Below are 15,150 nucleotides of genomic sequence, written 5' to 3' on the forward strand. Positions count from 1 at the left end.
TTTTCCAATAATAAAGATGATGATAATGATGAAATCTGTTTTACCGACAATTCAAGATGGCCGCTCCGAGTGAATAAGGCCGCACACGCTACCAACTTCATGAAACCGTAATCTTGATTAGAAATTTTGTTTTTCATGTGGTTTGAAAGGTAAAAAAAATATTTTTACTTGTATTTACATGACATTGTATTAAATATTAATCGAACATGACCATTTTAGCTTATTTGTTTGTATAATAGTAAATTTCACCTAAAATGGCATTACCGATGACCCTGAAATGACAATACACGACTCATTTCTAATTTCACACTAATGTTTCCCGCAGTTTCGGCGTCTGCACGGCGTTTCTGTTTTCGGATTCATTTATTGAACATTTTCTGTGTTAAAATAGTGAATTTCACCAATTGAGTCGGGCGCTAAGCTTGGTTTGTCGTTATTTCAGTGTTATGTGGAAATATAATACCAGCATTGGACTTTGAATGTGATTTGAATCTTCGAAATCGAGGCGTAAACATCGACTTACGAAAGCCAACACACTTTTGGGTCTATGATTTTTAATAGGTAATATTCCATTTACACATGTGTTTTTCGGTATTTAATCATCAGTGTACCTCGAATATCTTCCTTGGCAAATGTTTTAATGTGTACGTGAGTTTATTTTCGGTAGGGAAATGTCAAAATTTCCATTTGTTTACCATGAAATTCGTGTCAGATAGGCCGTGATTTGTACACGACCATTTTAAAAGCAAAAGATTCTGTCGAGCGGGCTCACTGGAGCGTTTGTTATTTACCACGATAATCAAAGATCTGATAATCTTGGAGGTACAATAAGTTGTCAATGGACGGTTTTTATAAATATTACGGTTCAATAATTTCGCGTCCATCATAAATCCATCTTGCTTTGTTGACAGAACGCTGATACGGTACTTTGAGGTTAATCATTGTTTCGATTTTTCTTCAACCAATGTTTGAATTTGAAATGTACATTTAAAATAAAAGTATCCTTTCCTTATTAGACCACTTGACAGTATAATTAAACCTGGATCAATATTGCCCCGTGAAAATTACTCTGTTAAATCACTAGTGAAAATAATGGCTTTGTGGCTTTTGAAAACTCTTGTCATATATACATAATATTTATTTTTGAAGTTAATGTCTCGAAACTGTACATTTTAGTAAATGCCTCATTAGGTTATTGTGTGGACAGGTGTGCTCATTAAATATAATATCCTTACTAACAAAATTTGGTGAAATGGACTATGTTTATGCAGATTTTTAGTGCTACCCCTAATTTTAAAATGCTATTACATTATCATTTAAAATCATATTTTCATATGTCTAATCCGGTATTTGATTTAATTATTGAAGTAAAACTTTGTTTCAACTTAACTTTTGCAAGAAACAACTACATATATACGTCGGGAGAGATGTAAAAACACAGACAAAATAGGATCCACTCGGAACGATTTTTGGCATACTACGCCTAGTTTGCAAAAACGTTTTGAGCGATCAGTTGCATAATGTGCCAATTTTATAGAACCTAAAAATATGGGATAAACGGTGATATCTAAGTAGATTCATATGTTTCCGTATTAATATTTTGAGGAATGGTATTAATTAAATATTACAGTAAATGTATATACATGACACCAATTGCTCAAGTGGTTGTTAGGTTCTTAGTTTGGGTTATTTAAATCATTTGTGTGTGTTTAAATTGAAGCGAAACCTTTGAACAAACGTCAGTTCACACCAACAAAATCCAAAATAGCGACAAAACATATTTGACACTGGAAATTTAAAAGTTTGAAACATAACTCTTGGTGTGCCGATGCAATTTTCGCCGTGTCATCTGATTCTATTTTCACCATAACTTAAGTTGTTTTTTTGCAAAATGATGTTATTATAAATTATCCCTAAATACCTGAAAAAAACCCTTGACTGTGTGCAGAAACGGGCGGTCCGTTTGATAGATTCCCCAATCTTAACAAACGGACTGCAATCTTTAGAGCACAGGCGTCAGGTAGGTATGCTGTCCTTGTTCTATCGGTATTACAATGGAAGATGCTCTGAGGAACTAGCGTCATTGATCCCTTCGGCACCGGTGCGTAGTCGGGATACACGCCAAACGCGCGCCCAACATTTGTACACGGTTGACATTTGTCACATGAGAACGGGTCGCTTCTACGATTCGTTCTTAAGTTCAACAGCTCGGCTGTGGAACGAGCTGCCGGCCTCTGTGTTTCCTCCCTCCTACAACATGGGACTCTTCAAGACCCATGTTCACTCCTTCCTCTCCACAAAAAGACCCTCCACACAGCATCCCCAAAGATGACATAGGCCCTGAGGGAAATTATTTTCTTCAGGGCCTCCTGTGTGGAGTTAATATAAAAATAAAAAATACCATCTTACCGCTTAAAATAATTTCGTTAACTAAACTGACTATCACGCCGTTGCCGCGGGGGTAGGCAGAGAGGACGGACCGCCAAACAACTCGGTCTTGGAACACACTTCATACCTCATTCACATACATACATTGTCATATGCATTCTCTTCTATTATTCTGACTCTTGACATGGCCCGACTCAAGTATCTGATTCACTTGGTTGTGCCATATCTTCCTCGGGCGTCCCCGACTTATGCTACCATTCACATTTGCATTTTCTCCTTACACTCCTTTATTCGCTCTACATGCTCAAACCATCTAAGCGTCCTTTTCTTGATCTTACTCATTACGCTTACATCAGCCTTGCACTCTTTGCGGATCTCCACATTTCTCACACAATCATATATGGTTTTACCACACAAATGCCTCAGGGATCTCATTTCTACAGCATTCAGTCTACTTTCATCCTTTCTCTGCCAGTTCCATGCCTCACTTCCGTACATCAGGGTAGGTACCAACACTCCATTGTGGACAGCTAGCTTCGCTTCTTTGGACAATTTTTTGTTAGCGCCAATTGCGTTCAGTCCTCCATTAATGGAGTTACCATGATTGAAATAGTTTGTAATTTACCATATTTTGTTTCCCCAGAATAGCTATTTATATTCAGACAAATTATATTTTTTTAAATGTCTCCATAAGGATATTCTGGCGTTCAAGAGGTTAATGCATCTTTTACCACCCCCCCCCGATGAAAACAGTTGTTTCTCGGAGTAATTTTTGAAATGTTGTGTTATTTAAATGATTTGTGCACATTAAGATGTAAATGGAGTATGGAAACTTTACCGAATATTGTAATGATTTTACAATTTGTAGCAATTTTCTTGCCAGTATTACTATCAACCGAATAGTGACTGACTGATCCATAGCCAGGCGTTGCAGGTTTAATCCTCTGTCAGGTTAGTCCCCCATCATTGCACAAGCAACAATTTTCACCTTTCATTATGGTTGTGAGAGGAATACTCGTGTTGTCAGTTTGTTTGTAACCTCGAAATGTATGTCTTTCTTTTTAATCTCTTTTGTAAGTACAAGGAATGCAAGTTTGTTTACGTGTTGAAATTATAAATATCCTAACCTTGTATTTGTTTGGTGTTCATGTGCAGCCATTCTTTTGAAAACAGAACACATAATGCAGGTACCTACTCAAATTAGGATTGAGGTAGGCATAAGATTTAAGATGCGTTTAGTATGGTCATTGCTAGTGATGTGCACCCAGGAATATTCCCCGAGCTAACAAAAATTCGTCAAAGTCGGGATTTTTATTTTTTTATTAGAAGTTGTCTTCTAATGTTTTTTTATGAGAGTATTTTATATTTAAAGGGTTAATAATGACTGTAAAATTAGTTCCGTTAATGGAGGACTGAATGCAGTTGACGCTAACAAAAAATTGTCCAAAGAAGCGAAGCTAGCAGTCCACAATGGAGTGTTGGTGCCTACCCTGATGTACGGAAATGAGGCATGGAACTTTCAGAGAAAGGATGGAAGTAGACTGAATGCTGTAGAAATGAGATCTCTGAGGCGTAAGTGTGGTAATGTATGATGCATGATCCTGTGAAAAATGTGGAGATCCGTAAAGAGCGTAAGGCTGATGTTAGTGTAATGAATAAGATCAAGAAAAGGACGCTTAGATGATTTGGGCATGTAGAGCGAATGATCTAAGAAAGGAGTGTAAGGTATACAGTGTGAATGGTATCAGAAGTCGGGGATGCCCGAGGAAGACATGGCACGACCAAGTGAATATGTCAGAATAATAGAAGAGTATGTATGAATGCGAATGAGGCGAGGAGTGTATTCCTAGACCGCATTGTTTTGCGGTCCGTGCTCTCTGCCTACCCCTGCGGAAACGGTGCGATGGTTAGTTAGTAAAATAAGTTTTTTAATATTTAAAAAATTGATGAAGTCATGAGCTTTCTAAGTGAATTTGGGTAAAATGCATACCCCTCTGTAACTGTTAAAAAACTTCCAAATTGCAATGGACCACACTAGTAAAGCTCTTAGTTGGAATCCCCTAGGCCCGTGCCATTTACTGGTTGAAACACGTGTGTGTACCTTAACCCTAAAAACGCAACTCCCGCATGTTCGACCAACACCGGTTCCGTTTAAACAAAACTCATCCTCGCATCATCTCAGTTGTAATGAATCACGTCTCGTGACGTCACCCGAGATTCAATTCATAATTCAAATGGCAGTACTGCCGCACCAGCCTTCGTATGTACCGTAACATCACATAATAAGGAAGTTGAGTCCATTTTTTTTTATCAATGTTCGCATTCAAACTTAAATACTGGTATTTTTTTTTTTTTTTTTAAAGTTTGTTTTCATAATTAAATTAATTCTCAAAGTTTAAATTTTATTAAGCCCGCCAAAACGAGCGGAATCCGAGCGGTAAGAGGCGGGGTGTGGTGTGACGTCATTCGAACTGTGAAAACCACGTCGCATAAGCATTTTGTATCGAAAAATTTGTAATTCTTCAACAAGGAATTCCAGTAATTTTTTTACCAATGTTAACCGTCTATTAGAATTGATGTTATTAAAAAAAAAAAGAAAATTGATTAAGATTTCATAGTTAAATTAATATTTTAAGTTAGAATATTTGCTTTTCTCGCCCGGTACGGTACTTGTACGGTATTGCCGTCGCTACTTGTTGACGTTTTCCCGCGCGAATTCAGGACCACCGCGCAGAAAAGTAAAGACCAATAGTAAAATAACGGTTTACAGCCCAGTTCACTGTTTGACTTTTCTGGGCGGCCGGCGGCCTGAAGTGTATCACATGCTATGTGACATGTATAATAATAAAAACTTCTAAGTTATGCAATAAACAACATATTATTATAAAGCACTATACGAATATGTATCTTTAGAAATCCATTTCATATAATAATAACAACAAATACGTACATATATTTGACAAACCCAAATAAACCTTTGGCCTATACACCTCTCTCATCTAAACCGACCATCTCTCATGTAATAGAAAGAGATGCACCATAGGTGATCTGTTGTACGTACAATCACGACACATGTGACGTCAGAATTCTTTCGACCAATCGTGGAGCGTATACAGTCTATTGCTATTGAATGCTTTTTCAAGAACGTTTAACTAATTCTAAGAATAATAATATAGAAATATATTTATATATTTAGAATCGATATTTTTTGATCTACATGAACATATTTTTTATAAGTCAAAATATTTTTTACTCGACTTCCTTATTATCGGCCGGTCGCAAATATCAACATTTTGACAGCTTGTATCTTCGTTACTATTCGGTATTTTTCAAACATTCATAAAGTTCTGTCACTGCATGCTCAAATCAATTGTAAAAAACAATACATACAACCTCATCAGTTATTCCTCGGGATTTCACCATAAATATTCCCCAAAAACAAATTCCCCGGAATTTACCCATCACTAATCATGGCTAATTTTTGTTTTGCAGGTTGTCAGAATGTCGGACATAGTTTACCCACAGGGCTGTCGCCCTGTGACAGATGATCTTGGTCCTGATGAACTGGTGCGAAGACTTAAGGTATATATATCTCATTCAATACATATTTTTTTATTTGTTGGTGAGACGATGTGATTTATTCAAGGAACTATAAAACTCTTCATCAACAGTAAAGCCTCTACCAAACACTGAAGGGCGTTGGGAAACAAATGTAAAGATTCAGGTCTCGGATATAGCGAGCAGGCTACGAACATGCTGCGTCGGTGGTGTTTAGAAATAAATTAACTAGGGACGGGTTATTTCACAGAATTTGAACAATTTGTCAAATTTCAAACTTGATTTTCAAGTTCTGTGAAGGTTCTATTGAATTTTTTGTATAATATTCCTTTCTTACAAATTTAATTTACGTATTCCTTATTATGCAGTCTCAGTAGAGGTAAAGTCACAAGGAGGAAATCCATAATTGGTTTTATTTTAGCTATATAACACTTATGTACAAACTGAAATAAATAAAAACTGTTGATTTCCCGAAAATTAATAAATAAAATTTTATAACTAATGAAGGAGACCAAATCCCACCCTGGAATGTAGCGCCATTGATAATGATGTGTATATAACCTCGTTTGTTTTGTTTCTGCAGACCCTAGCCCACACCCTGCAGGGTCTGGGCCAGGATGAGGGGATGTACCAGCAGTACATCCCGCTGGCGCTGCACCTGGCCGAGGAGCACTTTCTGGGCCACGCCTCCCGCGATGTGCAGCTGCTCATCGCATGCTGCATCGCCGACGTGCTGAGAGTCTACGCTCCCGAAGCACCCTACAAGGAGCAAGACCAAGTCAAGGTCAGTATCTTACTGTTCTTCTTTAATCGCTCCCTCATTGCTGAGGACCCAGTTTCTGTGGTGGACAAGGCTCCTCCATTCCTTGCAGTCCTTTAATTGTTCCAACGCATTGGCCATATTCCGCTGCTTCTCCCGCCTTCCACAGTATCTCACTTAAGCAATGTTATTGCCTGATCATAGCCAAGTTCTGTCTTAACTCAACTGTTTGGGATTTTAGATGGATATATTTAAACTAGATGGCTGACTTTGACGGAGCTTTTCAGTAGAATGGTACCTACCTGACTGAATAAAGTTTAAAAAAAGAATTTTCATTAAGATAGTGACATTTCTTTGGACAAATTGTATTGTAATTCCTTTTTTGAAAATGTTGCACAAAATATTTTATAGTTTATAATTAAGTAGGTAGGTATTTAAGTACCTACTCACAAAACTTATGATTTCGGAGGAATTTTTTAAATTTATTAAATAAGATGGACTAATAAAAAGTTATCCAAACGAACGAGTCTAGCAGTCCACAATGGAGTGCTAACACCAACCCTGGCGTTAGCAGTGAAGCATGTAACTGGCAGAAAAAGGATGAAAGTTAAATGAATGCTGTACAAATGAGACTCCTAAAGCGTATGTATGCTAAAACCATATTGTGAATGTGGCATTCAGAAAGAATGCAACCCTTTTTTATATGAATACCGCACAAGAGTCCCAACTGCTCCCAACCGTCTGGAGTCAGTGGGCCTATGGCATTCCCAATTGGGGTATGTTGTGAGGATGAAGGTAGTGGGAAGGGGAAGAGGAGGGTTTGTTTGTTTTTGAATCTTTATTTAGATGTACGCAAATTTTTCATACATCTAGTAGGAAAATATAACAAAATAACAATTACATTTTAAGAGAAAAAGATAAATACACAAAATTATATTATATAAGATATCTAGGTGACTAAAATAATATTGGTGAGTATGTTCAACAATCAAAAATTATTTTTTACATATAAAGCGCATGTCCTACGAAAAGTGCTAAGGCTTGGGGCTTCCTTTATGACATTTGGTAGGTTATTATAAAGTTTTTGCCCTTTATGAAACGCGCTGTTTTGTGTGCATGAAAGTTTAGTTTTGGGAAGCCTAAAATCTCTGCGTCTTCTCGTAGGATAATTGTGAACATTTTCATGATACATAATATTTCTTTGCAGATAATTTGGGAGCATATTATTTTGAAGCTTATACATCATTGTTAACGCATTATATGTTGTTTGGTTGTCATCATATTTAAATTTTGTAACATAATTTTAACTCTAGTAAAAATGTTGCATTTTACAATCATCCTCATCCCCCTATTTTGTATAACCTGTAGTTTATTATTTTAGGCTTCGTTACATAAGAATAAAACACTAGAACAATAATTTAAATGCGGAGTAACAATAGAATTGTGGTAGGGTGGGGAAGTACTGAAGCCATTTCAAGCAATGCGTCAATTCGCTTCAATGGCTGATTTGGGTTAAGATTTAGAAAGAGACGTTTATATGGTTAGAGTGGATGTAAGGTAGATGATACAAGAAAGAAGTTCAAGGAGAATTATGGTGCATTACACGAAAGCAAATGGTGGAAGATGTCGTGAATGCCCAAGGAAGACATGGAACGATCAACTCAATAAAATATTTGAGGCGGGCCATGTTAAGGGTCAGAATGACAACAAGTTAGTTAGTGAGGAACCAACCGCTAACCACGAGAATTCCTTTTAGATAGGCGAACACCAGTTCTTCGTTTAATGTCCTTGTTGCATTGTGTTGTTTGCAGATGATCTTCATGTTCCTGATCAAGCAGCTGTCGGGGCTGCGCGACCCCAAGGACCCTGCCTTCAAGCGCTACTTCTACCTGCTGGAGAACCTGGCCTACGTCAAGTCCTTCAACATGTGCTTCGAGCTGGAGGACTGCCAGGAGATCTTCTGCGCCCTCTTCTCCCTCATGTTCAAGATTGTCAAGTGAGTTTACATAATCATCCTTCCATTGATCAAGTCTTTTTATTTTTTTATTCACTTACTGTACCCCGCCATGCATTGCGAGTCTAAGAGAAAAACGATAGAGCGTGTTGCTTTTACGTCCAACAGATGGCGCTGTTTTTTATCAAAATATTGTTTCTCTATCTGAACAGACAGACTGAACCACAGCAATGCTTGGTTGGGTGCAGCTAGTGTAATAATAATTTTAAGGGACATTAACGAAATAATAATAATAATAAGGTATACAGATTTTGTAGAAGAAAAAATTTAAAAGCATACTGGTAAAATTTGTCAATATTTCGAACCCACTAACCTTCACCTAACTCCTAGGCCCCAGACAGGCCAATGAAATTGGGTTTGTGTTCAAGAAAGAATTTCAAGATTTTAAAATGTTTTATCAGTTTCACGAGAGGTGGATACTCTCAGTATCACCCCGCTGAAAGACCACCTTTCATAATTAAATTGAAATGGCTTTATGCATGTTTGGTGATCAGATCTGAATAGCCAGGTACTTTTCCATCTCTCTACTCCCCATTTCCTTCACCTCCCTGTTACCTTTAGCCTCAACACACTACACTAGGGGATGCCATAGTCCCACTGGCTCTCCAGACTCTTGGGAGCAGTTGAGACTCTTGCAGCATTTCAATTCTGGATGGAAGTCGAGAGCCTTACCCCTCCACCACGGATGCTGTTGTCTAGGAACTGGTTATATTGTTTTATAATTGTGACAATCTTATATTCCCCACAGTGATGAACACTCCAGCAAGGTGAAATCCTTCATGCTGGACGTGCTGTGCCCCCTCATCACGGAGAGCGATGTGGTGTCCAACGAGCTGTTGAACATAGTCCTCATCAACCTGGTGGAGCCCAATAAGAAGGAGAAGAAGAACGCGTACATCCTGGCCAAGGAGCTGGTGGTCAAGACCAGCGACACGCTGGAGCCGTACATACAGACTGTGAGTCTATGTTAACCTTTTCCCTGTATACAGGGTGTATCGGCACGTACCCGACAAACTTTAACCAGCTATTCCTTAGCATATTTGGAGTAAAAAATCTTATGTGCACTTTGCTGTCCGGTAACGTTTTTTTTTAATAAAAAAATTATTATTCATATTTTCACCACATGTCACCACTGTTTTACCCTTTGACAAAGTTTGAAAACCCATCTGGCAAATATTTTATTCGAATTCCGTTGAATAATGCACGTGTGTACCTATATTGGCGCACGTTTACAGTCACAACGAAATAGCACGGCACCATTCGTTTCATTTTTAACTATTATTATTTAGTGTGTGCGAAAGAGCGAATACGCTTTTTGACATACTTGCTTATAACAGCTGTTGAACACGAAACGCAATGCCAATGACAGTGATGTAGTGTGGAAATTTATTTTTTTTTGTTTTTAATTGAAAAAAAAAATGCTACCGGACAGCAAAGTGCCCATAACATTTTTTACTCCAAATGTGCTAAGGAATAGCTGGTTAAAGTTTGTCGGGTTAGTGCCGATACACCCTGTATACTTGCATTCTACCTTTTCTTTGTGTTCTTGTACGTACATAAAATATCACTAGTATGCTGGAGTGATGGGTTTACAATTTTGCGATTTAAATAAAATCATTTTTTGAATGATAAACTAATGTTTATAAGACAAAGTTTTGTATGCATAGCACAAAGGATAACAAATTATTATAAGCAATAATTAGTCGCCTGAAATATCCATACAAATTGAGAATATCTCCCGAGCAAAAATAAATTCCGCCGACGGGAATTGAACCCGCACTTTCTGATGTCCGGTCAGGGGCTCTGGACCACTGAGCTACGTCGGCTTATTTCCAACACGCCAAATAATTCAACATGTACTATAGTACTTCAATCAACAATTACTGCTTATTATATTATTTCACCTGTAAACAACCAACTTTATTCTGTAGGAAAGGCTTTGTTAGTGCATAGCGATAAAATCATTCCTCAAAATATTAATGTAGAAATTTATGAACTGTTTTACTGCGGTTTAAAGCCAATGAATCCACCTAGATTTCACCATTTATAATTACATAATTGAAATCAAATGGTAAAACGTAATTTTAAGATAACATATAAAAAATATTAAAATTTTTAACGCAAACATATGTAAACTATTTAGTCGCTTTCCAGTGGTACTTTTGGTTTTTATCAAGTAAACTGTAATAATTACCACAAAACTAAAAACATCTTTAAGTAGACAAAGGAGTATTAAAATTTGTCACTTCATTTGTTTTATAATAAAAAATTGGCAAAACTAAAAAATATTTTTCAAATGCTAAAAAATTTTTCATAGAATTATTTCAATTTGTTCGATAGCATGTATAGTTAACTCTTGAATTCAAATAGAAAGTGTGGTTTTCTCTCTTTCTAATGATGTTTAAATCATATATCTCAACGTAATACAAAATGAGATAGAATGACTTTTATGAATCCGTCTATTGATGTACTGGCTAATAAAAATACTTTAATATAAAATTTTATTGTTGATTTGTCTGTTTGTAGTTCTTCAACCATGTACTAATCTTGGGCAAGGAGGAGATGGGACTCCCTATTTGCGCCAAGGTGTACGAACTGATCTACGAGCTGAACCTCTGCAGCCCCTCCGTCCTCCTGGCCGTCCTGCCGCAGCTGGAGTGCAAGCTGAAGAGCGCCCACGAGGTGGAGAGGTTCTGTGAGTACCTTCCTCTGCCTATGTACCGCCTGCACCGTGGCAATCTAGTCAATACAATTCAGTAACGCCCTGAAAGAAAGTCCACCGTTCAGAATCGAAGCATTGGCTTTTTGTCATGTTTGGTGACCATATTCTTCCTTCCCTTCCCCATATCGTTATACAATAGTAGTAAATAATTTAAAACGAGACAAAATGAATGGGTGATAGTATGTATAGGAATAAACAATGTATGGAAAGAAGGAAAAAATGAAGACCCATTCACTCCTATCTCTGTGACGTAGCACAAAACACAATATATTGAGTTCCACCGCGATACCTCGAGGTAGTTATCGTCACAGCAAAACGAATGAGCACTTAAACGATATTTAGCTCTTCCAAGTTAGTCAATTTCCTTCTTTTCACTTTTTAACGAGGTTATGTGCACGAAAACACCAACAGCTTGCTTCCAGTAGTTCAATCCTTTTTCAAAACAAATGCACTCGAATTTGCACTGTGTTTCTTGCCATTGTTCCCAATTTTAAATACTATTCCAACAAGGTGATGGTCAGGGATAGGTAGGAACTGGATAAATGAAATTCCAGTAGGAACTAAGCATATTCTCATTTCAAAACCAAACAGATGTCCTTGCTCTTCTGGTATTTCAATGTAAGATGCTCTGTAGAACTAGCGTCATTGATCCCTGTGGCACCGGTGCATAGCTAGGATACATGCCAAACGTTTGTACACATTAGAATGAATCATACAAATGATTCACTCTTGTGTTCAACAGCTCTGCTGTGCCACTGTGTTTCCTCCCTCTTTCAACAGATCTCTTCAAGACCAAGGTTGAATCCTTCATTTCCTCCACTAAAGACCCTCTACAGAAGATGATATAGGCTCTGAGGGAAATGATTTTCCTCAGGGCCTCCTGTAAGGAATTAATGTATTTATTTTTATGTCTCTTGAAGTGCTAATGTCTGGTATTTGTATAGGTGCGGTGGCTCTGCTGGCGCGCATGTTCTCGGAGAAGGACTCTAACCTGGCACGCATGTACCCCGCCCTGTGGCGCGCCTTCCTTGGCCGCTTCAACGACATCTCAGTGCAGATCCGCATTAAGTGCGTGCAGTACTGCATGCACTTCCTCGTGCACCACCCTGACCTGCGCAAGGACATCACTGACACTCTCAAGATGCGCCAGCACGATGGGGAGGAGCAAGTCAGGTCAGAATACTAACCACCTTTTCATCTATACTTTTCATACACTCACATTTACTGTACCCACTCGCTTCACATGCTAGCTACAAATGGAAGTGCTGCCATCTATAAATTTCATAGAAAAAAATAGTTATATCTTAACTTTTTAATTCCAGATATGAGGTAGTGATGGCTATAGTAACAACGGCCCAGCGCGACTTTGAGGTGGTCTCGCAATCAGACGATCTCCTGGACTTTGTGAAGGAGCGAACACTCGACAAGAAGTTTAAGATCCGCAAGGAGGCCATGGCGGGGCTGGCCATGATCTACAAGAAGCACCTGATGGACCCCAACGTGCCCCAGGCCACCAAGAAGGCCGTCATGTGGATTAAAGATAAGATTTTACACGGTAAGAGAAATTATGACGAGTGGTAGCGAGAATATCTGCAATGATCAAAGCGATCCCCGATTTAAAAGTCTCCCCATATTACGGTGTTTGTTTTATTTCAATGCAAATGAAACAAAGATGTCCATTCCAGGATACTACATGACCACAATGGAGGACCGTTTGCTGGTGGAGCGACTCCTCAACACCTCGCTGGTCCCCTACACGCTGTCCCCAGCCGACCGCATGAAGAAGCTATATTACCTGCTTGGAAACATTGACGAGAACGCCACCAAGGCTTTCGTTGAGCTGCAGAAACATCAGCTTGCGTGAGTAAACCCGTCCGCAAGTCTTACTCTACATTATAAATGCCTACCTTCGCAGGCATAATATTTGTAGTACAAGTGCTAAATCAATATCATGTAATTTATTTATATGGCAGACAGTATTACACTCACCGCTCTGTTCAGCTGAAATAAACAAACATTATTATTATTGGAAACAGGGGAGATGACCAGAGGAAGGATGAAAATAGATTGAATGCTGTTGAAATTAAATCTCTGAGGTGTAATTATTTTATTTATTATACTCGTTCCATTACACTTCGTATGACCGACCATTTTTGCAAACAAAATTTTATACATGCATACAAATACAGTATTTGATTGAATCATCAATGCAATATTATATTTTTATGCCTCTCTTGAAAGAATTGAGTTTTTATGCCGACAAAAGTATTTATTCATATTTCTGTAGCGTATGACTAACTAAACTCATCAATCACCCTGGAACGTTGGAGATATCTCACTCGGGTTGACCAACATCCAGGAAATAGAAACACAAAATAGAAAATGTATCCGGAATCTCCGACCTGATAAGGCTACTGGTCCGGACGGTATTCCTCCTTCAATAATTATAAAAATCTCCAAATATCTGTGTTCCCCTTGCGTACATATTTAATCTCTGCATCATGTCTTCCACATTTCCACAGTGTTGGAAACTAACGAGGGTCAGCCCCATTCACAAAGCTGATGAAAAGACTGACGTCAGAAATTATAGACCAGTTGCAGTACTGTCAACAATTCCTAAAATTTTTGAAATGATTATCTGTGATAAAATCAGTCCACAAATCACGCCTTTCTTAAGAGGTAATCAACATGGCTTCTTACCGAAGAAATCAACGGTAACCAACTTACTCTCTTTCTCTCGACGGGTAGCACAAGGCCTAGACTGTAGGCATCAGACGGACGTTATCTACACGGACTTCGCAAAGGCATTTGACCGAGTAGATCACGATATTCTAATAAAAAAGATGCATAAAATAGGTTTTAATCAACCCTTACTGACATTTTTTGCGTCATATTTAAAAGATAGAAGTCAGTATGTAAATATAAATGGATACGACTCCCATAAGTTCGCAGCTCTGTCAGGAATTCCTCAAGGATCGAATCTCGGTCCCATGTTATTCCGTATTCTGATAGATGACATTCAGGATTGCATACGTCACAGCTCATATCTACTATTCGCGGATGACATGAAACTGATGAAGGAAATCGAATCAGATTATGATTATTCGAAACTGCGGGCCGACCTCGATTCAATCATGATATGGTCGGTAGAAAATAAACTTAACTTCAATATTAAAAAATGCGTTGTTATGACTTATGGTGAAGTACTTACACGGGTAAACATCATCAAGGACCTTGGGGTGATCTTTGATCCCAAGCTGACATTTTCAAACCACATAGTCCAGCTTACCTCGGCTTGCTCCAAAACTCTTGGTTTTGTAATTAGAACTTGCAAACAATTCAATAACATGGAAGCAATGACCGCCATGTTCAACGGAGTGGTCAGAAGCAAGCTGGAGTACGCCAGTACTGTCTGGATACCTTATCAACTTAAATACATAAATATGATTGAACAAATTCAAAAAAAATTCCTAAGGTATGTTTACATGCGATCATACGGAATATATCCGAAATTCATGCATCACGTGGAACTGCTAAAGGAGACAAATTACCAAAGCCTGGAGACTAAGCGTAATGCCGGACTCATGATATTTGAATTAAAGTTACTAAAAAACCTTATCGATTGCCCATATCTCCTGTCATGCTGTGGCTTATTCGTTCCTGATAAATACTGTCGAAATCGTAGCCACGACCTATTCTGTATACCGC

At 38.2% G+C, this 15,150-nt stretch overlaps 1 protein-coding gene across 5 annotated transcripts in view; it reads left to right on the forward strand.

The window, feature by feature from the left end:
• The first annotated feature begins 58 nt into the window (after nt 1–58).
• pds5 (cohesin associated factor B pds5) overlaps nt 59–15,150 on the forward strand; it is a 40,586-nt gene continuing 25,494 nt past the window's right edge. For 2 of the 5 annotated variants that reach the window (XM_089648490.1, XM_089648492.1), the window contains exons 1-9: nt 245–561; nt 5,881–5,970; nt 6,530–6,730; nt 8,518–8,702; nt 9,469–9,676; nt 11,247–11,415; nt 12,387–12,615; nt 12,765–12,997; nt 13,128–13,302. In XM_089648490.1, coding sequence (XP_089504616.1) covers nt 5,890–5,970; nt 6,530–6,730; nt 8,518–8,702; nt 9,469–9,676; nt 11,247–11,415; nt 12,387–12,615; nt 12,765–12,997; nt 13,128–13,302 — 1,481 coding nt within the window. In that variant the 5' untranslated portion in view covers nt 245–561; nt 5,881–5,889. Of the gene's footprint in view, nt 150–244; nt 562–5,880; nt 5,971–6,529; nt 6,731–8,517; nt 8,703–9,468; nt 9,677–11,246; nt 11,416–12,386; nt 12,616–12,764; nt 12,998–13,127; nt 13,303–15,150 lie in introns of those variants that run through there. The other 3 variants (XM_089648493.1, XM_089648494.1, XM_089648491.1) reach the window with 2 other exon arrangements.

Source organism: Hesperophylax consimilis, chromosome 28 (assembly GCF_061612785.1).
Source record: "Hesperophylax consimilis isolate HC1 chromosome 28, BYU_Hcon_1.0, whole genome shotgun sequence".
NCBI classification, from domain to species: Eukaryota; Metazoa; Arthropoda; class Insecta; order Trichoptera; family Limnephilidae; genus Hesperophylax; species Hesperophylax consimilis.